A 25,293-nucleotide genomic window follows, 5' to 3' on the forward strand; every position below is an offset into this window, starting at 1 on the left:
CCGAGCCCCGGCGATGGGCAGGGAGTGTTTGTCACCTCAGCTCCCCAGGACGAGGGCTCCCCTGTCCCTGCGCTCCCTGGCAGTTCGTAGCCGGGGTAACACAGGACCTGTCCCTGGGTGCAGGCCGGTTGCTCTGTGCCGTGCCAGCCGAGAGGGCGTTGGCGTTACCGGGGTAGACAGCTGCTGTCTAGTGTGCTGGGTTGTGGGGATTGAGGGTTATGGAAGGTCCGACAGGCCTTGGGCTGGCCCTGTCCGTGTGCTGCCCCCGAGGGCTAGTGGCCGTGCTCTGCCTGGCTGCGTTCGGGCTCGGCGGGATGGAAGTGATCAGCAGAGGGCCGCTCTGCCAGGAGGGAGGCGGCCAGACCCCCAGCATCGGGCTGACCGGGGCGGCTTTCCACCTGCAGGCCAAGCTGCGTCTGGAGATGGAGATGGAGCGCCTGCGGCAGACCCACTCCAAGGAGGTGGAAAGCCGCGACGAGGAGGTGGAGGAGATCAGGCAGTCGTGCCAGAAGAAGGTAGGGCCAGGGCGTCGCTCTGCCCTCGCTGCTGGGCAGGGGTCCGTGGAGAGCCGGCTGTCTCCCTGCTGCCTGGCACCCACGTACCTCAGGAGAGAAGGGGGGGGCTCTTTCCTAGCCATTAATCCCCTCTCTCCTGTTCCACTCCATGATATCCCTGCCCCGCTGCATAGTGCCTCCCCCCCCCCCAAGACCCGGTGCTGTGAGGCTGGCGGGAGGGCCCTGTGATGCGATGGGCGGGTTGTGTTAATCTGGCTCCCCACGCGGCTCGGCCCCTGGCCTGGCGAGTTTAACCAGGCGCTCGCCCATCTGCTCGCTCTGCCTGCGCTCGCCAGGTCAGGCAGCGCGCTGGCTCCCCTCCAACGAGTGCAATGGCACAGGGACTCGCGCCAGCTGAGGCAGCGTCGCCCCACTTCCCCACAAGGCTGGGGATCAGGTAACTCCGGTGCCCTCAGTCCGGATTCATAGCCCCCACTGGCCAGTCCTAGGGTCTCTCCTGAGCTGGGACAGTTCGTATCCCCAGATTGCTTTGTGGGTCATGTCTGCAGGAACTGGGGGGGGTGGGGGGGGGCTGACTAGGACAGGGACCCAGGGCTCGCCGAGGGGCCCCCCAGCAGGGAGATGACTGGCTAGTGCAGGTTAGGGCCCGATCTGTGCTCGCTGCCCTGCCCCCCCCTGTCCCCCCGCACCCCTCGCTCGGCCCCCCCCCCCTCCCCCCCCCCCCCCCGCCCCCCCCGCGCACCCCTCGCCCAGCCCCCCCGGCCCGAGCGTGCCTCATGGAAACCCTCTTGCCCTTGTGTGTGGGGTGCCGGCGCAGCTGAAGCAGATGGAAGTGCAGCTGGAGGAGGAGTACGAGGATAAGCAGAAGGTGCTGAGAGAGAAGCGAGATCTGGAGAGCAAGCTGGCTGCGGCTAGTGACCAGGTACCGCCCGGGCGAGAGATCCGGCTGGGGGTGCAACGTGGAGCTGGGCCTCCCTGGGGTTACTGGCCAGGCCTAACCCCAGCCGGGCGCGCTCATCGGGGGCACTGCCAGGAGTAGGAGGCTTGGCGCCGGCATGGCAGAGTGGGGCGTGGGCACCCCGGCTGGCTAGTCCCTAAGCCAGAGCTGGCCCCTCTGTGTCTGCCCCAGGAGCACTCCGCTGGCCTGCCGCTCTCTGGGGTGGAGCGGGCTGTGGTCCCTGGCTGGGAGCTCAGAGCCGAGGCTGGCAAGCAGCTGCCTCTGCGGAGGGAGCGTGGGCCCGGCGATGCAGGGCGAAAGGCCGGGCAGGCAGAGCAGAGGGAGTGCGGCGCCCGCTCTGTGCCCGGGTGGCACCGTCCCCTGCAAGTGCTGAGCTCCCGCGGGCTGGGGGCTCTGGCCATCGCAGGTGTGGCGCTCAGGTTCCAGGGGGAGCCGTGCCCGTTGCTGTGGGGGTGGGGGACCTCTCCGGGATGGAGCGTGTAGAGCGGGCATGCCCTCGAGCCCCTGCATGGCCTCCCCACGCCCAGGTCAGCCAGCGGGACTTTGAGACGGAGAAGCGGCTGCGCAAGGATCTGAAGAGAACCAAGGCGCTGCTGGCGGATGCCCAGATCATGCTGGATCACCTGAAAAACAACGCGCCCAGCAAGAGGGAGATCGCTCAGCTCAGAAACCAGGTGTGCACTGCCCGCGCGCTGCGCCTGGCCAGCCTTGTCCTCCGTGTCCCCCGAAGGGGGTTCCCAGCCCTGGGCATTCAGCGGCTCTGAGCGAGGGAGAGCCAGGGGAGCTCAGGGCCCTTGTGGGGATCCCTGTGCTCTAGACTGCCACCCCCCACCCCCTGATTCCCACGGCATGCGCTGGCCGTGTCTGGCACTGCTTTCCGTGCCTGCCACTCCTGAAACGGCTCCTTGGCATCACCAATGCTGCTGCCTCCTGGGCACGCAAGGCTACCGCGGCTGCTGCCCCCTGCCCCTCCCATGCCATGCCCGTTGCGTCGCCTATACCGTGCCCAGTGTGTTGCCCATGCCGTGCCCGGTACTGACAATCCCCGTGTCGGGCTCTCTCTGCAGCTGGAGGAGTCTGAATTCACCTGCGCCGCGGCGGTCAAGGCCCGCAAGTCCATGGAGGTGGAAATCGAGGATCTTCACCTGCAGATCGATGACATCTCCAAAGCCAAGGCAGCCGTGAGTGCCTGAGCCGGTTCCCGGCCCGCGGGGCTCCGCTCCCCCGTCCCCCGCACCGAGCCGGTTCCCGGCCCGCGGGGCTCCGCTCCCCCGTGCCCTGCGCCGAGCCGGTTCCCGGCCCACGGGGCTCCCCTCCCCTGTGCCCTGCGCCGAGCCAGATGCCGAGGGGCTCCTGTCCTCACCCCAGTGTTCTGCCAATGCAGTGTTCCCAGCAGGCTTGTGCAGGCCGCTCCGAGCCCCATGGATCATGACCATCCTAGAGCCTTATGGCTATGGCAGGCAAAGGGGGCACCAGCTTCCAGCAGGCATGAGCACCTCGAGCTAATTCCTCCTGGCTCTCGTCATCAATCTTGCTTACGCAGGGGAAAGCCCCTGAGCCCACCCCCGAGAGCCAGTCCGTCCCTGGCCTGTGTCCAGCTCAGGCTCGGCGGTCTGGTGCGCTGGAAGGTCCATTATTGTCATGGGTTCTGGTCCGCCCCAGGCAGAACCCATCTGGTGCCCAGCTATGGCAGGACGGAGGGGCCCAGAGGTGCCTGCTGCTGGTGCTGGCTGGGCTGGGGGAGCCTCGGGGGCAGTGGGTGGGGGGCGGCAGTGTACGTGGGGCTGGGCGGCCTCACCTCCCTCTCCTCTCTCCCCCCCCCAGCTGGAGGAGCAGCTGAGCCGGCTGCAGCGGGAGAAAAACGAGGTGCAGAGCCGCCTGGAGGAGGACCAGGAGGACATGAACGAGCTGATGAAGAAGCACAAAGCATCAGTGGCCCAGGTGATGCCACCCACGCCCAGCGCCACCAGTCCTGTGTGCTGCCAGCCCCCCTTCCCCTCCCGGCGCCCCTGGCACCCTGTGCACGTCCCCCGGGCGCCCCGTCCCGTCCCCCCCAGCACCCTGTGCATGCCCTCCCGGGCACCCTGTCCTCTTCTCCTCTCCCCCCCCGCACCCTGTGCACGCCCAGCCCCTGGGCGCCCCGTCCGCACCCTGCTAGCCCAGCCTTGCCCCACAGACACCTCTCTGTGGAGGCTGGAAGTGAGGCGAGCCATTAGGTGTCTTCACCCCCTGTGTAGTCTCAGCTGAGCTCTGGCCATCCCTGGCATCCCAAAGGGCACCGCTGGATTCTCTGCCGTGAGCCCGCCCAGGAGAGCTGGCTCGGGGGGCTGCCCGGAGGCTGGCAAGTCCCACTGCCTGCCCTAGGGGTGCTGCGCCCTTAGCCAGGCCCTGGGGCTGGGGGCGGGCAGCTGGCCTGGCAGTGGATTCTGAGCAGCCCAGACGCTCTCTGCCCACAGGCCTCCCGGGATCTGGCCCAGATAAATGACCTCCAGTCCCAGCTGGAAGACGCCAACAAAGAGAAGCAGGAGCTGCAGGAGAAGGTAGCCGGGTGGCCTGGGTCGTCATCGGGGGAGGGGGGGAGTGTGCTGCATGGCCTTTGGGTTGGGAGGGGCTGGGCCCCTGCACTGCAATCCGGGACACGAGCGACGTGAGTCCGGCCGTTTGCGGAGACCCGCGTGCCGCTGCGGGGCCACGGCCAGGTCGTTTAGCCTGACCCTCTCTGCAAGAGCCAAACCGGGGAAATGGCTGGCCCCAGCCGCCCACGCTGCATGCAGGAGTCCGGAGATCCTGGCAGAGCCCAGCAGCAAGCACAGGGCCAGCCACCCAGCATGGGCACTGCCTACAGAGAGCCCCTACCTCCCTTGGCGATGGTCCCAGCCTGGCTCTGCCCAAAGGCACCAGCCCCTGCCGCTCTCCCAGGGAAGAAGCCGTTTGGGCAAACGGGCGCATGGCCTGCAGTGCCCCCCTGTCGCCGGGGGCTGGAGAGAAGGGAGCACCCGGGGGCTGGTTCAAGGGGCTGTGTCTGTCTGCGGCTGAGCCGGAGAGCTGCCGCATGTGCTGGCCCGTCTGGCCCTTCTCCCGATCCGGGACCAAGCCTTGGTTTTCTCTTGGCGTGACCTGAGCTGCTGCCTGTCCTGTCCCCAGCTGCAAGGGCTGCAGAGCCAGCTGGAGTTCCTCGAGCAGTCCATGGTGGACAAGTCTCTGGTCAGCCGGCAGGAAGCCAAGATCCGGGAGCTGGAGACTCGGCTAGAGTTCGAGAGGACCCAAGTCAAACGCCTGGAGGTAGGGAGCTCCGGATGGTCCTGGCCCTGCAGGTCGTGACGTTGGGGGAGGCGGGGAGCCGGACCGCCTCTGAGCACGGCGGGGAGCAGGGCAGCCCCATCAGCGCAGCGGGCTCCCCAACGAGCGGGTCTGCCAGTGGCTCCCGGCCTGGCCTGTACACTGGCTGCGAGCTCCCTGGGCATCTGGTGATCTGAGTCCAGCCCTTGTTTCCAGCCCAGCCGCAGCTGGGAGCGAGCTCCCGTGGAGGAGTGTCCATCGAGGGAAGTTGGCAGCTGCTGCTCCAGTCACTCTGTAGGGCTGGCTGTGAGGGGAGCCCACAGCAGCCTCTCGGCCAGTCTGTGCCAGCAGGCGCAGCGGCGGCTGCAGCCACTGGGCACCGTCAGGCAGCCAGCGGGGCACAGTCCTCACCCCTGGCACATGCCGTCCGGGCGAAGCCTGGACCGAAAGGTCCTCCTGTCCCAGAGCAGGTGCTGTGGGTTTGGGCAGGGTTAATGGTGCCACTGGGGGAGGCTGAGGGCTCCTGATGCAGCATTAACACCGCCCCGGAGTGGCCTGTGCAGAGCTCTGGACTGGGGGCGCTGGCTAGGCAGCTCTCTCCGGGCCTTCTGCTGCCCACGGCCTGTTACCTGTGTCAGCACCCTGCTGGGCCCTGTCCCCCGACCCCCCCCGGCTCCACGCCTGCCTGGGCTGGTTATCGGCGGGCGCTGATAACAATAATTCGCCGTCCAGCCGGCGTGCGGCAAAGTGCTGCTCTTCGCCTGCATTGACTTAGTGAAATTATAGACTCTGCCGCTCCCTCCCAGCACAGCCTGCTTGATATTCTGTGTTCGCAGGCCCTTTCTGCGCTGCGCTCAGCTCTCCCTCGCCGTATTTTCCTGCCGTTATTCCCCTTCTCCTCTCTCTGGCGGGGCCATAAATATGCAGCGGATGGCTCAGCTGCTGGGAAGGATCGAGTCTATTTTTTCTCAGCGTTACAGGCTGTAATTACTTCACACAAAGTTAAATCTATTTTTCCAATTCGCCAAAGCCCCACGATTGTTCTGCCCCCTCCCTCGCCCGGGGGAAACGGCTCCTCCGTTCTCCCCCCGCCCTTGCCCCCTCATGTAAATGCATGGCGCTGGGTTCGTTTGTTCCATTAGCGCTCAGTGGGAAGCGACGGGGCGGCGCTCGCTCCCGAGCCGGGCTGGGTAATTGCCGCTCTCTGCTGCGATTATTCTTGACGAGTGAATATTGATTCTGTCAGGGCTGCCGTCTCCCCGTCACCTGCTGCGGGGAGGGAAGGTGGGCGTGGGAGGGGGCCAGCGCGGGGACTCAGCAGCCCTCGGTTGAGCCGCCCCTGCTCTGGGCAGGGCACCCGGGAGCCGCTGTGGCTTGGCAGGGCCGTGATGACTGGCTCACACCTGGGGTGGCGGTTGAGGTGGCCTGGTCCTAGAAGGTCCAAATGTCCCTGCTGATCTCGAGGGGAGCCAGGATTCCTGGGTTCTGTTCCCTGCCCTGCCTGGGGATTGGGGTAACTGTGACCCCTGGAGGGGGAGCGTCCCTGCCTGACTGCGCCCCGTTCCCCATGGCCCCAGAGCCTGGCCAGCCGCCTGAAGGAGAACATGGAGAAGCTGACGGAGGAGCGGGACCAGCGCGCAGCCGCTGAGAACCGGGAGAAGGAGCAGAACAAGCGGCTGCAGCGTCAGCTGCGGGACACCAAGGAGGAGATGGGCGAGCTGGCCAAGAAGGAAGCCGAGGCCAGCCGCAAGAAGCATGAGCTGGTGAGGAAGCCTGGCCGGGGGCGAGGCAGGGGCAGCCAGCCCCCCCCCCCCCCCCCGCCCGGCCGTGCCCCCGCCCGGCCACCGGGGGCGCCGCCCCCGGGGGCCCCGGGGTGGGGGGAGAGACCCGCCCCCCCCCCCACCCGCTGACCTGCCAGTGCCCCCGACTGGCTACGGGGAGCGCCGCCCCAGTGTGCCCAGGGATGGGAGCAGAGACCAGCCAGCCCCCACCCCACCCCCGACTGGCTACAGGGAGCGCCGCCCCAGTGTGCCCAGGGATGGGAGCAGAGACCAGCCGGGACTCCCCTGTCGGGGTTGGATGCGCAGCCTTAAGTATATGGGTCATGCCACTGATCCCCGAACATCGCTATGAAACCAGGCTGGTTAGCGTAGGTCCTACCCATAAACAGAGCCTGGCAGGGGAAACTGGGAGCTGGGCATCTTGAGAACAGTCCTTTAAAAATGGGAGATGGGCTAAACCCGCCCCTGGTGTAACTGCCCCGGGGGAGGGGGGCAAACCCGCCCCTGGTGTAACTGCCCCGGGGGAGGGGGGCAAACCTGCCCCTGGTGTAACTGCCCCAGGGGAGGGGGGGGGCAAACCCGCCCCTGGTGTCACTGCCCTGTGACATGCTGGGCACACCTCTGGTCCCTCCCTGCCGGTGGACGGGACGGGTGCTGCGCTCCAGCTGTGGCTGCCCCGACTCCTCTGGGGGGTGACAGCCCATCACTGGGGTGGCTGTTCCCTGCGGCATGAGGCTGCAGCCGATGCTTACGGGCTTTGCTTCCCCCAAGGAAATGGACCTGGAGAGCCTGGAGGCCGCCAACCAGAGCCTGCAGTCGGACCTGAAGCTGGCGTTCAAGCGGATCGGGGACCTGCAGGCTGCCATCGAGGACGAGATGGAGAGCGACGACAACGAGGACCTCATCAACAGGTGGGAGCCGCGCGGTTCCCTGCCGGAGATCCCCCCACCCGCCAGGGCCCAGGAAACTCCCACATCCTGCTCAGTCCTTCCTAACAGACTGGACAGGGCTGCCCCATGGCGAGGCTGGTGGGTCCCCCATGGGCATGCTGCAGTCAGCCCCCCCCCCTTCCTCCAACCACGATCACCGATGCATCTCTGCACGGCGGGGTTTGAATGTGCCCGGGTAGCGGCTGGTCGGGTGCAGGGCTGCTCTGTGCCTGGTGGGGCTGGTTCTTTGCAGCAATTCAGGCAGGTCGGATCTTATCTTCCCCCTGCTCCAGTTCTCCCACTTCCCCTTGCCATAAAACGGGAGAGCAGCTTCTGTTTCCCGGAGACTTGGACATGATGGGACGAGCCGGTGCGCTCCTGTGTCCCTGGGGAGTCCCAGCTTTCTGACCGCAACAAAAGCTGCCGTAATTCCAGCCGGCCGGCCTTGGCCTCACATTGCCGCTTGCAGACCGAGCACTTGTTTATGGTGCTGGGTGCGTCCGCACCTGCCGAGAGTGGCTGGGAGGCGGGCTGGGCAAGTGGATCGAGCACTGGACTGGGACTCTGCCGCTGGCCTGCTGGGAAACTCTGGGCAAGTCATTTCACCTCTATGCCTCAGTTTCCCTGTCTGTTAAATGGGCGTATTGACACTGACCTTGGGAAAGTGTGTGGAGAGCAGTGGATGGAAAATGCTCTCGAAGACCTAGGTGTTATGATGGGGCACGCCTGCAGGGGAGCAGCTGAGTACTGCCTGCTGCGCCACCCCAGGAACCATCGTCAGAAAGCATCGCTAGCAACTCCAGTGCCCGCCGCAGGTGGCCGGGGCGCCGGGCTGGGGCTGGGGCTGGGGCTGCGCACTGAGACGCCGGACTCGCACTCAGCAGACCTGGGATCTGGCCCTGGCGCGCTGTAATCTGCAAGTGTGGGGAAGTGCGTTGGGCTCTCCCCACGGGAGACAGTGCCGCTGTCTGAGCTAGGGGCCGCCAACCCCTCCTCGTTACCCCCCTCCCCAGTTGTGCTCGTTGGTTTGCCCTGGTTCGTTTCTGTTGTGGTTTTGTTCCGTTTTGCCTCTTTAAGTTCATTTATTTTCTTTGTCCCCCTGCCCCCCCCCCCCCATTCTCAGTTTGCAGGACGTGGTGACAAAGTATCAGAAAAGAAAGAATAAACTGTGAGGATCTCAACTCTCCTCTCCAATTAAATAACCCCTTGTTCCTAACCCTGAGCATGCCTGGAAGGAGCCCGCCGCTGGGCCCTGCATGTCGCCCCCACAGCGCGCTCCATGCATGTGCACTAGCCCTAAATCTCTAACACCCCCCCGCCGGGCCGGGAGCCTCTCCATGCCACGAGGGACCAGTGCTGGAGCCACATCGCAGAGGCCCATAGCTGGAGGGGGGCTGTGTCACTGGGTGGGGGGTGCCCCGAGCCCCTGCAGCTCCTGGTTGGCTGGTTCGGGATGGCACCGTTGCATGCTGGGATTGGCAGTCTCCAGGGGCTGCGTTGAGCGTTCAGCCCGCAGGGCTCACTTCAGCCATGCCTGGAGCAGCTGTTCGCGTCACACCAGGCTCCGCAGGTAACGTTGCCAGCGTAACTGACAGGCTGCGCCTCTCCCCCGGGAGTCCCGGCAGCATCTTCCGTAGCCGCTCCTGGAACGGAGAGGAAATCAATTATAAATCTGGATGTCCTGGGAATATGATGAGACAATAACTCATCCCTTCTCCTCACAAGGCAACAGGCAAAGCTGTGCACACCTAGGACAAGTGTCCCCTGCCCCCAGAGTGACCACTCCCCCAGGCTCCCTGTCCCTGAAGCCCCGTCAGATAAGCAGTGTGTTCGGCCTGGGAACAGACAGATAACAAAGAAGGTCCCCAATTGTTTGCCGTCTCAGTGGCTCCTGACCTCTCCAAAGCCAGAACAGCGCCCCCAGTGGGGGATCAGGCCCCAGTGCAGCAGCTGGCAGGGAGTGGGGATTTGTGGGGCGTGGATATTGGTCGTTTGGTTTCAGATGCCATGCTGGGTCAGAGCAGCTGGGCTGGTCTCCTGCCTTTGGCATTGGCTGATAAGTGATGCTTCAGAGGAAAGTATAAAGCCCCATGATGCACCTGGCCAGTGGAGCAATTGCGTGTGGATGAGAGTGAGTCATTCCCTTGCCCAGCCGCGATGCCCTGAAGCCCGAGGTTTAGTGATTACAAATGGTGCCGCTGGGAATGTCTGGTCTGTCTGGGGCGTCTTCGCTGTCCCTCGATCCCTCACAGGCTCCGCCAGGTTGTAGGGAGAGGAGAGAAGTGTGGAAGCATGTGGAGGGAGTGCCATTAGGTGCTGCCCTGCCCCAGCGGCTCTGTGCTGTGCCGGGCTAGGTGTGCCTTGCAGAGCCTTCCTTTATTTCACAGGCCCTGGGTTTGAAGACGAGGGGTCAGAGGCTTGGGTGTCTCTGGACTGGCTTTGCCAGTGAGGTCTCTTTCCTGAGCCAGGAGGGGCTGTTGGTTGTGAAAGGATCTATAACAGCTAATGATAAATGTAATCGTGTGTAACAGTGATAGAGGGCCACTGGAGCCTTGTTGTCACACACAATTAATATCCTCCGCAGCTCAGGCTCCGTTTGTTTGTTCCCTTGTGATTTGGATCCCAGTTAACTAATGGCACACTAGTCTGGACATAAATTGTGTTTGACATCAAGTTTAATTCCGACGATTTAAAATCTCAGCTGCCCCCAGAGTTTGTTTATGAGGCTTATTGTTTTTAAGGAAAATAACCAAGCGTTGCCTGCGCTATATTGCAGAGGAGGGAGACGTTTGTATGATCAAGTGCAGTCCATTGCTTTGAATTTAACAAGGAGAATTCATAGTCAGGGTCTATAATAGCCCGTCCCCTGTGCGATTCCGCCCCATGCTCCCCAGGCAGAGAAGAGCCCTAAGGCTAGGCAGATAAAATGCTCATTTAAGATCACATTATATATCTGTTCCCAGGCACACTTGCAATTCTAACAAAGTTACCTTGGGTTCCCGAGAGACTTCCTTCCCTTTTACCAGCAGTTAGTGCTGGGGGAAGCCAGGGCAGAGTTATTGAGCTGAGTGAGATGGGAAGGAAAATAATGTTTCGATTTACTTATAGATACAGTTGTTATTGCTATAACCCTAATGAAAGCAGTAAACAGTTATGTATTAACAGAGATTTATACAGAACTGCTTCTAACATGGAGAGAGAGATTTTGCAGTGCATACAGCACCTTCTTTCTACAGGCAATCAATAGGGTTATGAACGGTGGTTATAAATTCGCTGTTTTAAGCCAGATCGGGCTTTCTTTATGTGTGTGTATAAATCAGGCAGCTCTGTCGTTACGGAGGGGCTCGCCTGCCACTGTAAATCTGCCCGCCACACTTGGGCACCCAGCCTGCCAGAGTCATTTCCGTTCTGTCTGCTAAACTCCTGTTTACCCAGAGACATCAACATAGCTCTTCCTTGCTGTAATTTTGCACTTGATGGAGGCCTATAAAATGAGCCCACTTATTTCCCTCCCAACCCTCTGCTCTTTGCAGATTTGAAATTTCATTCCTCCCAGAATTGCAGCCTGTTTCTTGCTTTTCTTTCTCCCCTTCGTTATTTATTCAGAGACATAATTCTGTAGAGAAGGGCCTCTCCTGCTGGTACGGATGAAAGGAAATTTATCCCCTGGGTTGGGGGGAAGCCCAGCAGATCCACAGTGAGGGACGTGTTGAACAATATTTTTCTAAATGTATACAAAGCATCCCAGCCTGCATCCCAAGCCACTCTCAGTGTAATCGCTGGGGGAAGCTGTGTGCAGAGCACAGCCCACTGGCTGGCCCCTGTTGTGCCCAGGACTAGTCTGCTGGGGTCACCGCTCCACCTTAAAAACACCGGGCTTGCCTAGCTGGCTGGCCCTAGCCACCCTGCTCCGTGAGCCACCAGCTCAGGTGTCCAAGGGTCATTCAGAGCCTCGTGTTGCAGCCGTCCCAACGTGCTTTTGCAGTGAGCGTGGGCAGTGCACGGGGCAGCTGCACCAGGGAATGAAGAATCGCACAACGTGCGGGGTCATTGGGTCCAGTTGAACAGAGGCCCGGTTTGGCTGCCCTTGGAGAAACTGTGTCCCTCAATCCCCTATTGCAGCCTGGGCATGTGTGTGTTCTCTGTCACATGCACGCAGTCCACAGCCCCCACTATCCCAGCCTGGGCTCCCCCTCCCCCGGCTCTGCCGGTGCCGCCCAATCCCAACCCACAGCCCCCCTGCTAGCCCAGCCCTGGCTCCTGCCTGCCCCCCTCCCACAGCTCTGCCGGTGCATCCCAGTGTTGACCTGCAGCAGCCCTTGCTGTTTCGCTCCCGGGTCTGTCTGGAGCAGAGATCAGTGTTCCAAATGGCAGGGTGATGTGCGTGCCGCCAAGTATCTCCTCTGTAAACTTTGCCTTATGTGCACACACAGCCCCGCAGGCCTGGTCCAATGTCCTTCTGGGAAGCATTTGGAAGCGTTGTTCCCTTTTCCTTCAGCTCCCTTTGCCTGTCTCCCGTTAGAGGGGGCCTTGGCTCTGAGCCCAGGGCTCTGATCGATCCAAGGGCGCAGCCGGTTCATAATATAGCGGCATTTAAATGAAACTAACGCAAGCCCTTTGCACAGAGTTCCTGTGTCTAATTGAGAGCACAATTGTGGAGATGTAAAATTGCTGGAGCAGGAAGAACTGCTCAGTAAAAGTGTCTGTCCAAGGTGTGGGCCTCGCCATGCTCCCTCATGGCCAGTTAGCCAGCGCACTGAGGGGGTGCGTTGCAGGGGGCTTGCCCTGCGGAGCCGGTTAATGTGGGGGGAGCAGCGCTTGGTGCACTGTGTATTGCTAAGCAGTGCTGGGCTTACTGCCTGTGCGTTAATTCATAGAGTGCTTTGGTCCCCCAGGCGTGCCTGGGAAGGCCAGCTCACTCCCTGCGCCAGGCCCTGACCATCCAACCGTGAAAACAGAACGTGACCTCAGCCAGCATCTGACATGTCTCTGAGGCGGGCAGAAGCAGCACTTGCTCATGGGTGGGGCACAGGAGAGGGAGCCAGGACTCCTGGGTGCTGTTCATCCCTCTGTCACCCACTCAGTCCCTGTCTGGGCACTGCCCCACCCCACAAGAAGTGGGTCTGGCGGCGGGAGATTTGCGGCGTCAGTGCCGTTGTGGCTGTGTTTCCAACGTGGGCAGGGCCGGTGCGCAGCCCGTTGGAGCTCTCTGAAGTCTAGGGAGGAGTGCGGCTTGCACTGCCCGCTCGTGGCCAGCTCGCAGCCGGGCTGGAGGTGTGGGAGATGGGCTTTGCTGGGAGTGAGTCACTCGACTCGGGGTCCAAGGCAGGATCCCTGCCCCAAGGGGGGCCGCACGTTCGCCAGGTCCTGCCCCACATCGAGGGATTGGGAGCCCCTTCCCCTGCCGGGCTGAGCCAGGAACGTTCTCCTGGGGGCGCGCGGGGCTGCCTGGCCAATGGGACAGGACTTTGGGTGGCCTGCCAGCGGGAGGCTCCGAGGTGCCAGTTGAGCCCGCGTTGCAGCGTGTCCTGGTCTGTAGGGCGGCACACTCAGACCCCTTTTGGCAGAGCCCGTAGCTGCATGGGGAGCCAGGCTGCCTGCCTCAGGCGCTAATCTCTCCCGCCGGATCTCTCCCTCTGGCAGCGAGGGGGACTCAGACATGGACTCGGAGCTGGAGGACCGTGTGGATGGAGTGAAATCGTGGCTTTCCAGGAACAAAGGCTCCTCCAAAGCAGTCTCTGATGACGGCAGCTGGAAGAGCTCCAGGTCAGTGTGGGATCAGCGTCCCCGGGGAAACAGCCACTTGCCATCGCTTCTCCCCATAGCCACCAGGCGGGGGCTGTCACCCAGCAGCTCTCACGGCGCTTCCCTTCCGGGGACCCCTGGCTCAGCAGCCCCGTGGGGGAGGGAGCTGGTCTCCGTCACTCGGTCGCTTGCTGGGTGCAGGGTTCGCCAGGGCTGGAGCAGCTGTGCCATCCAGGAGGGTGCCCCCCAGCAGCCAAGCACGGGTCGCTCCCCGCCACGTGCTGTCTGCAGGGAACACTGACCAATCAGGGCTGGGCCTGCAGCGATGGCTCCCACAGCTGGCCAGGAGCCAGCGTGATGCTGGTGGGCAGAGCAGTAAAAGTATCCCGCTTCCCCTGCTTTGTACCCCTGAGAGGCCAAGCCCACGGGGAGTGTGTATTGATCTCTGGATAGAGCACTCATTGCTATGGCAACTACGCGCATTGAATTTCAAACATATCAATCGGAAGGTACCAAAGATGTCTGAGCTGGAAGCGCTGGAGCCGCGACCGAGCCCCCGGTTCCCACTGCTCTGCCCCTTGGTTCGCTCAGCAGGTGGGATTGCTGTGAGCAGGGCCCTGTCCGTGGCTTTCCCCTGTGCCTCAGGGGAGCACCCGCGGGGCCTGGCACCCCTCGCCTGGAGAAGCGGATTGGAGCAGCTTCTCCTGGGGAAAGAGCTACCTGATGAGTACAGATTGGTTTGGTATAAAAGCAATTTCCTGCTCTGGATTCAGGGATCCCAGGGGCTTCTCCCCCCTCCACAGAGCCGAGGCTGTTTCTCTTAATTGGTTTAATTTATTCGGCGGTGCAGATGTAGAGCGTTTGGTGTTGGGGATAAGTTGGCTATCAAAGGCGGCGGCTCCAGGTAGTTGACAATGAAATAATTGAATGAAACGTTTTAAAGGGGGATAAAAGCGATGGGATAGAACAATACCCTCATTTGCATGACATTTCCCAGGAAGCTGTTTTCCACTGATGCAAATTATTTAGCTAGGTTTGCTCTGCTGCCTTCTTCTCTCCTTTGCCCGGTGTCTCTCTCTGATCTCACCTGCTCTCTCTCTCTCCCCCCTCCCTCCCCATTTGCTGCTGTCCACTGGTCACTCTCCTCAGGCCGGCCCTGAACTCGGCCCCTAAGGAGGGGAAGGAAGGCAGAGAGCCCAAGGAGGCCGAGGAGCGGCCGGTCTCTGTCATGAGCTCCCTGAGCTACAGGAAACGGCTCAACCTGAAGGACTCTATTGGTGGCCAGGGGGACGAGGAGACACTCTTCTCCACCCTGAGCGAGCGGCCGGCCTCCCCAGACAGGTCTTTCCGCAAGGCCAAGCGCAGCTCGGCAGCCAGCGGCCAGGAGGAGACCGGCTCCGTCAGCTCGTGGAAGAAGGCCCCAAGCAGCGAGGACCCTGATGACAGGGGCTCTGTCATCTCACAAGCCTTCTCGGAGGCCAGCAGCAGAGCCCGGAAGGGGCTGGAGAAGAGGTGGTCTGTCACCACAGCTGACTTTGACCAGGCCTCTGCCCTGTCCGCCCCAGCCAGCCGGGCTGCCTCCTCCCGGCACGGGCTGGAGGCTGACGAGGCCGACGCTAGGTCCACACTGAGCTTCACGCTTTCAAGCCCGGGCAGCTTGCGGCGCAGCACGTCCCGGCTCAGCGAGCCGCTGGCTGGCATCTCCAGTGCCCTCAGCCCGCCACTGAGCCACCGGGCAGAGCTGGGGCTGGAGACCTCGACCCTGGGCAGCCGGGTCGACTCCCGGCTCTCCCTGAGCAGGAGCCGGCTGGATGAGTTGGATGACGTGTCTAGCGTGGCTCTGAGCGACACCCGCTCCCTGTACAGCCAGCATTCGCTCGGGCGCAGCTTCTCCGTGCCCCCCCAGCCCAGGACCTCCGCCTCCAACGAGATGCAGCCGGAGGACTCGGACATCCGGCCCGTCAGCCACCGCTCCTACCTGGACCCTGACCTGGAGGCTGCCATCAACGAGGTCCTCAACTACAAGCCCATCAAGTTCAAGCGCTCCAGCTTGGACCCGGACTCGGAGGAGGACAAGAGGAGCGTGCGGAGCGCCAGGAGCGCCACACGGCCGGAGAGCTCGGAGCGCTCCTTCAGCAGCCTGCGCCGCTCCGCCTCGGCCTTGGACTGCTCCCGGCCGCACAGCAGCAAGGGCCGGAGGAGCAGCAGCAGCTCCGAAGATGACTCCTCGGAGGAGGAGCGCAAGAAGAGCGCCAGGAAACACGCCAAGAAGAAGTCCAAGAAGAAGTCCAAGAAGAAGAAGCTGCCTTCGGATTCGGAGTCCTCCTCGGACTCCTCGTCCAGCTCCTACCACAGCAGCTCCAGCGTCAAGAAGGGCCCCAAGAAGAAGAGCCCAGCCTCCGAAGGGGAGGGAGCCACAGAGGGGAGGGACGCCGAGAAATCAAGCAAGCGCCTGAAGAAGGAGGAGAAGAAGCGGAAGAAGCAGGTGGACAGCCTGATGATGAAATACCTCTACCGGCCCGAGAGCGACTAAGGCAGTAGGTGCCGAGTGGTGTGCAGTGCAGCATGCCAGCATGCCCGTGTGCCACTAACCCCAGTCACCCTCCACTCCCTGCTGCCCCTAACCCCTCGCCCCAGCCCACCCGGGCAGCATGTCTCTAGCTCGGGGAATGCCTCTGAACTCACTGCCCCGCTCCGCCCCACAGCTGCCCGAGCCCAGCTAAGCCGGCTACTCCAGATAAATCAGTCACGCTGGGAAACCCAAATGGCCTCGGGCAGGGCGGCTCAGCAGCTGATTTACCATGCGGGGGGAGGGAGGGGGGCTGTAATCCCGCCAGCCCGACACTGCTCGGAGAGGGGTGTGCTGGTGGCATTGGGGCACTCTGGGGTTTGCAGGCCCTGAATTACTAACCCTGCCAGGGCTGAGCCTGGCATGGGCCCCACCTCCGTCCGTCAGCCCGCTCCTCCCCACTGCTGCATTGAAGCCGCCTGTGTTCAGCATGAGGCCACATCACTGCTGTGGGGTTTGGCCGGCGCTGCCGCTTGGCAGAGACGGGCCCGTTTGGAAACCTGCCGGAAAAGGACGCAGCTCCAGCTGCTGCAGCGTAGGGCTCCCCTGTGTAACTCGCTGTGGGGTGAGGCGTGGGGCCTGCCTTTGGCTTCCATACACTCCCGTGTCAATGCAACCCAGGCAAAGCCAGCGGGAGCACAGAGCGCTGGCAATAGTCACAAAGGGTTTTTGCTGCTAGTGTCTCCCTTCCAGGGATTAGCGGCTGGCGCGCGCAGGACACTGAGAAGCATTAATCCCTCCCGGCCTTTCAGAAACCGCTAAGTATGCGGCTGTATTTATTTCTCCTGAAATTAATGGGTCACAGTGCATTGCAGGATCCCCCGCTCCCGGTTCAGACCGGGGATTAGTTACTGCAGGAAAGACGAGCATCAGGCTGTATATATAAAGGCCCTAACGAGGCGCATGTGCTGCCAGAATAAACCTGCCGTGGCTTGAACAGCTCCCACACCCCACCACTGCAGACCCTCTGCAGTCTCATGGGCAAACTTGAAAAGGCCATGGAAATCATCAGATGTCTTCATGCCCTGCCCTCTTGCTCTCTCCCTGCCGGCCTGTCGGAAGCATACTGACTGCTTCTGGGGTGTTGTAACTCCGAGCCAGCAGCACCCACGCTGGCCCCAGCTGAGGGCTCCTTGGCACCCTTAGAGATGAGGCAGCTGGACACAGAGCCCGTGGTTCTCTCAAGCTCCCACACTGACTGTGCTGTGTAATGTCATGCACCGCGCCTCCACCACGTGGTGAGAGACAAGGCTGCTTGTCACCAAGATGGGACAGTGCAGGCGTCCCAGAGCTCAGGGGTGTTCAGCTCAAGGGTGCCGGTTCAGAGCCATCGCTGCGTAAAGCAGAACCAGCTGCAGCTACCATCAGCTCCGATATAGAGAATGGCCAGGAGAGACTACACATCCCAGCATGCAGTGCTGCTCCAATCAAGCTGGTGCCTGTCATGCTGCGATCTGTCATCTCAGCTCTGTAAGGAGGAGGTGGCGCCACGGGCTGGTTCACAGCCCCCTTGGGCCGCCCTGTGTCAGAGTCCCCTTTCACAGAGCTCTTCCCCCCGCTTTTGGGATTCCAGGCAGAGTGGTTTACTGGGGGGTGCTTTGAGATTCCCCTTGGCCCACTGAGGGCCGGGGGTGCTCACCATGTGATTGCTGCTGCTGAGTTTCCGTCTGAGCCAGGGGATGTTACTCGTGCACACCGACGGGCTTGGCCTCCCTCCCAGCACCCTGGACAATGGGCTAGATTGCGCCCCCATCTCCTGCGCGGGGACTGTGGGCTTGGAAGCCTCCAGCAGAATAGCATGCATATGCAGGGAGCCCCCTGCCCAGGCCGGAGTTACTGCCACACCCGTTGCCAGGTGTGTGTTGTGTGAGGCGGGGGGGGGGGGCAGCCGTGTGTGTGACTGCAGCTTCGTGAGCGGCACTGTGTCCAAGGGCGAGGCGGGGTGAGAGTCGCTGGGCTCTAGGCCCTGCCCTGGGCACTTCCCCTGGAAATGGAAAACTCTCCGTGAATTCCTCCCGCTGGGGATGGGGCCGTGTGATTCTCCCCAGACGTCCCATGAGCAAACCCGGTGTGGTGCTGCGCACGGAAAGCAGGCAGTGCCATGGGCCCCTGGGCATTCCCTGTGGGCTAGGAGTCGTCACTTGCCCTCTTCTGTGTAGCCCCCCAATTCCCTGACCGTTCTGGGATTAATGGGGCAGCTGGTTACCTCGAAAGAGAGACACCCCCTCGCACAGGTACATATGGCATGGTGCGGGAGTGGGGCACTGCTCTGGCTGACTGGCTGGGCTCCCTGGAGGACCAGGGCCTTGTTCTGTAGCTCTGGTCACTTTTGGGTTCTTTCTTAAGCAAGCAGTTGGGTGGGAGATGTGGAGGGATGAGCCGGAAGTGGCTGGGCTCGGGCAGTGCCGAATGGTTCCAGGGCCATGCCCCAGGAGCCCACGTTCGGCAGCACAGCTGTGCTTTTTTAGCTCACAGGAGGAATGTGGGTTAAAGCTGCTGAATGCTCATCTCAGGCAGGTGTTGTGGGGTCACTGCCCCCCCAGGATTGTTGGAGGGACCCAGCACTTGGCATATGACACAATCTGGGTATTGAAATGGCGGCATTTCCAGCTAGCTCCCCACCCCGGTCAGGGCGCAGGTTGTGTTAGGCTGTCACTAGTCCGGCAGCCAGGGGGGAGCCGCTCCCTTTGCTCCTGGTGGGCACCCGGGGGCTAGGTGGGAGATCTGCAGGAGAGGCCAGTCAGGAACCGCAGCTCTGGGAAGGCTGTGCAAGGAGGGGGAAGGGAAGCGACTGCGGTCGGGGTTAGGGTTTTTTCTAGCAGGAATTTATTTGTGTATTAAATTGTTTCCGACAGCTTTGAATGGGAGAATTATCTGAGAAGGAAAGAAGCTTTTTAAACAATTCTTTTAAAGTGTTCAATTGCTGGAACAATCCCCTGCAGCTGGGGCTGCCGCGTTGCTTGTTTGTAACGTGTGTGATGTCGGAGCTGCCGTAACAGCAATGGAGGGGGCAGTTTCTCTTGTCTGACCAAGTCTGGCATTAAAGGGTTTGAATCAGCGGCTGCGCTCAGAGGGGACGTAAGCAGGGGAAGGCGCAGGCTGGTAGAGGTGAGGGGAAGGGGTGTGAACGCTCCATGACTGGTGAGCAGGACAGATTAACAGGCAGTGACGGATAATGTAGCCTCGCACCTTCGTTCGCCGCCTTGAATAGAAATGAAATCCACTTGTGAGCTCCCCCAGGTCACCTGGACTGGGTGGCTGCGCTGGGTTCCCGGAGCTGGGCGAATAGGCAGGGAAATGTCTGTAGATGTTGGATGGGAAGATGAGGTTGGGTTTGTCGGCACACTCACCCCACAGACCCTCCAGCGGACGAGTTTCTCTAGCACAGACACTCACAGGAAGCAAATTTCAAGTGTGAATATTTGCTGATGGCAAAGCCCTTATTTAAAATTTGCGCTGTTGCTTAGTAACCATTATCCAATCAGGAAACTGAAATGGTCCCATATGACCTAAGTAACTGCCTACCCAGCGCAAAGTTCAAAATTCAAATAGTGAATTTTCTCGTCTGCAATTTCTTTTCACAGGGAAAAAATAGGTACAAAACTTTAAATAATGGACGAATTCTGCAATTTCACAGTCTTCTCGCAAACGCTTCCTGAGCAGATAGAGGTGCAATTCAACAAATGCATGATTTGTTGCAGATTACTTGCTTAGCTCTGCTAACTCCAGGGGAGAGTAAATCTCTCTAAATGGTCTGAAAATGTCTTAAAAATAATAAAAAAGACTAATGAGCCCTCGTAAAGAAAGCTGCCAGGTTGACAGTCTGTGGTGGCAGAAGCAGTCCTGGGGGAATGCAGCTTCCATGTCAACACACAACTCTCCCAATTATCCGGAGCTGAATGCTAGTACTTAAAAACCACTACCACCCCCACCACACACACATACACGCATACACAAACACAACCAGCTTTTGGGAATAACAGAAACTTTGAACGCCTCCTCCTTGCCCCTGCATTCCAGTGGGAGCGGCCATCCCTCTGTCTGTCCAGCAAAAGGCCCAGCTGGAGCCAGGAACTCTGGTGCTGATCTGCTGGGTGTTCTTGGCAATTCAGGGAGTCCCTGGCCAGAAGGGAGCACTGTGATCATGGAGTCTGACCTGCCCCAATGAGATTCCTAAGGCAGAGCTGCAAGAAAAATATCCAGTTGGGATTTTAAAATGGTCAGGGATGGAGCATTCTTCCTTCGCCCCCTCCCCAGCCCCGCCCCTGGGTAAATTGTCCCAGTGATTAATTCCTCTCACCCGTACAAACGTACGCCTTATTGCCAGTCTTTGTTTAGCTTCAGGTTCCAGCCATTGGACCCTGTTAGACCTGCCTCTGCTCGGCTTAACAGCCCAGGATCGAATATTTGTTCCCCATGTAGGCACCTCTAGGTTAAACAAGTCACCCCTTAACCTTCTGTTTGTTCAGCTATATAGACTGAGCCCCTCTCGGCATTCTAAGGCAGGTTTGCTAATCCTTCCATCGTTCTTGTGGTTCTTCTCTGAACCTTCTCCCATTTATCAACATCCTTCTGGAATTGCGGGCCACGGGATTCCAGCAGCAGTCACTAGAGGTAAAACCACCTCTCTGCTCCTACTGCAGAGTCCCCTGTTCATATATCCAAGGGTCGCATTAGCTGTTTTGGCCACACAACCCCTATGTCCTTTTCAGAGTCCCCCATCCTGTAAATATGGCCTGCCACCTTTGCTGCTAGGTGTATTCATTTACAGTTAGACATAGTACAGCACATTATCTGCATGCACCCAGCTTACCAGGTGAGCCAGGTCGCTCTGGATCAGTGACCTGTCCTCATTACACTCCCCCCATTTTTGTGTCATCTGCAAACTTTATCAGTGATGATTTTATGTTTTCTATTGATAAAAATGTTAACTAGCGCAGGACCCCACTAAAAACTCACCCGCTCGATGACGATTCCGTATTTCGAGGCCTGTCCGGTAGCCAGCTTTTAATCCATGTAACCTGTGCCAGCTTAATTTGATAGCTTTCTAGTTTTTAATCTAAATGTCATGCAGTACCAAACCAAACACCTTAGAGAATCTACGAATATGACGTCAACACTATGACCTTTATCAGCCAAACCTGTACTCATGTCAAAAAGAGAGATCCAATTAGTTTGAGCAGGCCTATTTCCCATATAATTAATTATATTACCCTCCTGTAATTCTTCATTAATCAAGTCCTGTGTCAGGGGCTCCATTATCTTGCCTGGGATCGATGTCAGGTTGATAGGCCTATAATGACCCTGGTCATCCCATTTACTCTTTTAAAAAATTGCTTTCTTCCATTTTCTGGACACTTCCCCAGTGCTCCAGGACTTATTGAAAATCCAAACTCCAGCAAGCTCCTCAGCCAGCTCTTTTAAAACTCTTGGATACAAGTCCATTCCCTCCTTTCTGCCTGTTTCCCAATCTATAAAGTGGGCCCCTGTCTCAGAGCAGGGTCTGGGTAGTACCGGATACGGCCCTGCTGGTATCTTGGTCCAGTGTGGAGTACTGGAGGAGAGACGGCAGTGCCAGCAGTGCAAGATCCTTGGGTGTATCTGCTGTTGTCTCTGTCGGATGCTCACAGGGACATGTGATGGCAGCCCTGCTTAGCTGCTCCCGGGCCCAAGGCAGGGCAGAGCGCATGGGCAGGGCTCCTAGTGCTGTTCTGAGATGTGTCCCAGTGCCCAGTAAATGTTGGGACGTAGTAGTAAGGCTCGGTCTCCCTGGCATCCCTTTGGTCTGAGGTCTAAAGCCCTTTGCAGATGTTAGTTACTCCTCACCCCATGGCTGGTACCCCTGATTGCAACTGGGAAACTGAGGCAGAGCCCAATCCCAAGAGCCTGCGCTTGGGCCACTAAAGGACAGCCCATCCCCTAACATCTGGGTGTTCTCCAGGGGTGGGGGCAGGCTGTGCCGGTGGGCTCTCCCCACAACGGACGTGCCCCCTCGCTATCTCACTCCTCGGGGCTCCGGCTGACTGGCTGCAGTGCCTGGGGGCCCGTGCTCAGGGTTGGGAGAAGGGGGCACTAGGAGGTGGCGGTGCAGAAGGCTGCGTACAGGAGCAGAGCTGCGCCAGGGAGTTCGGATGCCTGCGAGTTCGGCTGGCCATCAGCACAGGATAATAACGCACTGAACCGGGAGACACACATGGGCCCGCCCAGCCCTGTGCTGCCAAAGGGCCCCTTCCCCTCTGGGGCGGGCCCATGCCGCGCCACACAGGCCCCCCAACTCCCTATGCCCAGCCTCCCCCAGACCTGCTTTGCCGAGCGCCTCTCCTGCCCACAGCCCCACTACTGCCCAGTGCCCTGCAGGCCACCATCCCTGCCCAGCACCCCACACAGACCCCCCACTGCCCAGCACCCACCAACAACCCCCCACTGCCTAGCACTCCAAAAAACAGAAACCTCTCCCACTGCCCAGCACCTCCCCACAGAGACCCACCCCCATGCCCTGCCCCCTGGCCACACCCCTCGGCCCTACTGAGCCAGCGCAGAGCAGGGATCCCCCTCCCAGCACAGTCCTAGGGGGCAGAACAGCTGAAGCTTGGGAGCACAGAGCGGTCCCAGCCCTACCTGCCTGGCGCTGGTGCCCGCGGTGGAGAAGAGGCGTTTCCTTGCAGGGGCGGGGCAGCCACCAACTTCCCCAGCCCGCTGCTTCTGCTGAGCGAGCCCTGAGGCCCGCCCGGGTGATTTAAAATGGCCCGGGGCTCCCGGCCACCGCTACCGCAGCAATGGTGGCAGCTGGGGGCCCCCAGGACCTTTTAAATCACCCGGGCCCCTGGGCAATTGCCCCCTTTGCCCCCCTCTGTTGGCAGGCCTGCCTGCATGGGGGGGGCAAGTGGGGGGGCCTTCTCATTCCTGAATGGCGCCAGGGAGCTGGGTGCTGGGGAAAGCCTGGTGGCCTGCTCCTCTGAGCCCCCCCTCCCAGGATAAGAGCCCTCGTGTGCCTGCGGGGACTGCCCACCAGGGCCCAGTCACTCAACTGGCCTCCAACCCACTTTCCAGCAGCATGGCCTGGCCTCCCTGCTGCCCAGCCGAGGCTCTGAGGTTTGGGGGTTTGGATCTGAGCCCCGGGGTGGGCGTTGGAAGAAGCCCAGCCCCATAGGGGGGAGCACTGCTGCCCAAGGCAGGGCCTGACATGCATCTCCGAGGTGATGTCTGCTCTTCCCTGGTTGTTTGCTAACCTTGTTCCCTCCGTGCAGCCCCCCAGGCTACCGCCGGCAGTTCGCCTGTGACAAATCGGAGGAGGAGCGAGCCCCTTTGGAAAGCATGCCCAGGTCCAGGGACTCCTCCAGGGGCTACCTGAGTGACAGCGACACAGAGAGCAAGCCAGCAGAGACCTCAGCATAGCCCGGGAGGCTGCCTGGAGGGACGCATTTTCCACAGCCTCAGAAATACTCTGCCTCGCAGATCCGTGAGCCAGCCCACGCCAGGCCTTGGCGACCCTCAGACTGGCCTCCAGAGAACTCCTGGCGGCCCCTCGACAAGCGCCTTGCCTGGGAAATGCTGCGTTTACAGATTGTCACCACCTCCGCTGTCTTGTATGCACCCAGGATTTCCTGCATGGTGGAAAATGTTAATCTAAAGCCCTCTTCTCCAACCCCTCCCTCAGAGCGACCGCAGACCTGTCTGCGCCTCGCCGGCCGACAGCAGCTGCAATACCCTCGGATGGGGTGAGCTGGCACCTCCGGACCGGACTGGTCAGTGTTCCTTCCCCGAGGTCCTGCCAGCTTGCCCCACCCCGCGCAACCCCCATGCTGCTCCAGCCTGGGGACTGCTCCATTCTCAGTGGAGGGGAAGCTGAGCTGGTCTTCAGGGGCTTTTTTCGTCCTCAGTGCCTGCTGTCTTTTTATTTTATAACTTAACCCCCCAGCCCGTGTGTGTCTGGGCCGACGGGAGGGGCCCTGGCAGCCCCCGTTTCCACTGTCACTCCTTCCTGTTCAGCTGAGCCAAAGGGGACGCTTTCTCACCTGGCTTAAAAAACCCAGCGAAGAATGAAGCTGGTTTCCCGGTGCAGCTGTCAGTGGGGATCTGCGTGTGACAGCACAGTCCAGGCACGCCTGGGTGTGCATCTCGCACACTCACGCTCACTCTGCTGCTGCATGTGGGGTTTCCTTGCACATTGTTTTCTGTTTCCCAGGCATGGCGATTGATTTTGAGTCATTTCTTTTTCCAGGGGCTGGTGCCTAGCACACAGTTTTGTTTAAAGTATCCTTGAAATAAAATGTACCCCTGCCCTTGTCCACACACATGTGCACACGCGCACACACACGGTGCCTGGAGAGTATACGTGGGCAGGCGCTCCACAGCACACCCACATTCATTCACACCCGCACTGTCTGCTGAGCCTGTGGGCAGGCGCTCCACAGCGCCTCCTCTGGTCACAGGGGGCCGGAGAGCCAGAATAACTGCATCTGCTCACTTGGGCGTGTGCCAGGGCTCTTCTCCGCAGCTGCCCCCCTTACTGACTCCACTGCCCTCGTCGATGCCAAGGAAGCGGCTTATCTCCCTCCAGGACTCAGTCCCCAGAGCCAGCCGCGCAGGTACGGTCATCTCTGCTAACTTTTCAGTGGCTGGACTGGACACTGGAGCTGCCCAGCCCTGCCTGTCTGGTTTGCACTAGTTCGGCTGTGTGTCTTTTCCTATCTGTTTAAATATTAAATGTCATTTATGGCTGGTGATGCCGGCTCCTCCCCTCAGGTTGTTTGTTGCTGCTGCCAGCAGGGGGAAGGGAGGGGAGGTGGGTGCTGGGTGTGGGGGCAGCACTTGGACAGGAAGTGGTGGTTTTCCTGCGGGTCAGCAGTGTGAAAGCTGCGCGGGGCGTGGAGCCTGCAGGGGCAAAGCGTCTGGGGAGGGATGGGGGGTGCAGTGATTTGAGTTAACCCAGCGTGGCAACAGCCCAGCTTCCCCCCCACGCCTATAACAGAGTGTGATTGTTCATGAACCAACCTCCAGGCTGCCATCCTGTGTGGCGGCTCCGCTCTCCCTCCCCATCCACCCCCAGGCGGTGTCACGGCCTGGCTCCTGGGCTTCCCTTGTGGGGCGAGCCTTGGCCGCGGTGCAGGCTCGTGTCTTGTGGCTTCCCTCTCAGGTCACCCAGCAGTCGGATGCTAAGTGCAGGGTCGGGCGCGTTCGCTCCCAGCGGCTAGTGAGGGGGCTGGAGTCCACCCCCAGCCAGGGCAGAGCTGCTCAGCTGTTGGAGCTCCCTGGGGTGGGCTGGGAGGTGCTGAGGCTGGGGGTGGGTGGCTGGCCGGCCAGGGGCAGCAGAGGCTCTGGCAGGGCTTTCAGGCCCAGCTGACCTGTGGCTGTCCTGGAGCTTTGCCTCCCGCTCCCTCCTATCCCCGAAGGCCCTCTTAGCCCGTCCTCCGCAGCCCCGTGCTGGAGCCTGGCTCTGTTAGTTCAGGGCCTAGCCACCAATTATCTCCCAGCGGCTGCCTGGGCCACTCCAACCCCTATGGCTGTTAGTACAGCT

The 25,293-nt window shown here is 60.7% G+C and overlaps 1 protein-coding gene across 15 annotated transcripts in view; it reads left to right on the forward strand.

Annotated features, from left to right (window-relative positions):
• The window catches only part of MYO18A (myosin XVIIIA), a 107,301-nt gene extending 82,787 nt beyond the window's left edge, over positions 1-24,514 (forward strand). For 9 of the 15 annotated variants that reach the window (XM_026656624.2, XM_029912545.1, XM_029912546.1 and 6 more), the window contains 13 exons: positions 405-515; positions 1,333-1,437; positions 2,001-2,147; positions 2,541-2,654; positions 3,298-3,414; positions 3,930-4,013; positions 4,618-4,755; positions 6,330-6,515; positions 7,305-7,444; positions 8,586-8,630; positions 13,106-13,228; positions 14,357-15,744; positions 23,024-23,109. In XM_026656624.2, the coding sequence (XP_026512409.1) occupies positions 405-515; positions 1,333-1,437; positions 2,001-2,147; positions 2,541-2,654; positions 3,298-3,414; positions 3,930-4,013; positions 4,618-4,755; positions 6,330-6,515; positions 7,305-7,444; positions 8,586-8,630; positions 13,106-13,228; positions 14,357-15,740 (2,694 nt within the window). In that variant the 3' untranslated portion in view covers positions 15,741-15,744; positions 23,024-23,109. Of the gene's footprint in view, positions 1-404; positions 516-1,332; positions 1,438-2,000; positions 2,148-2,540; positions 2,655-3,297; positions 3,415-3,929; positions 4,014-4,617; positions 4,756-6,329; positions 6,516-7,304; positions 7,445-8,585; positions 8,631-13,105; positions 13,229-14,356; positions 15,745-23,023 lie in introns of all 15 variants that reach the window. The other 6 variants (XM_029912553.1, XM_029912555.1, XM_029912556.1 and 3 more) reach the window with 3 other exon arrangements.
• The last annotated feature ends 779 nt before the right edge of the window (positions 24,515-25,293 follow it).

This window comes from Terrapene carolina, unplaced genomic scaffold (assembly GCF_002925995.2).
Source record: "Terrapene carolina triunguis isolate 2854851 unplaced genomic scaffold, T_m_triunguis-2.0 Scaffold231, whole genome shotgun sequence".
NCBI classification, from domain to species: Eukaryota; Metazoa; Chordata; order Testudines; family Emydidae; genus Terrapene; species Terrapene triunguis.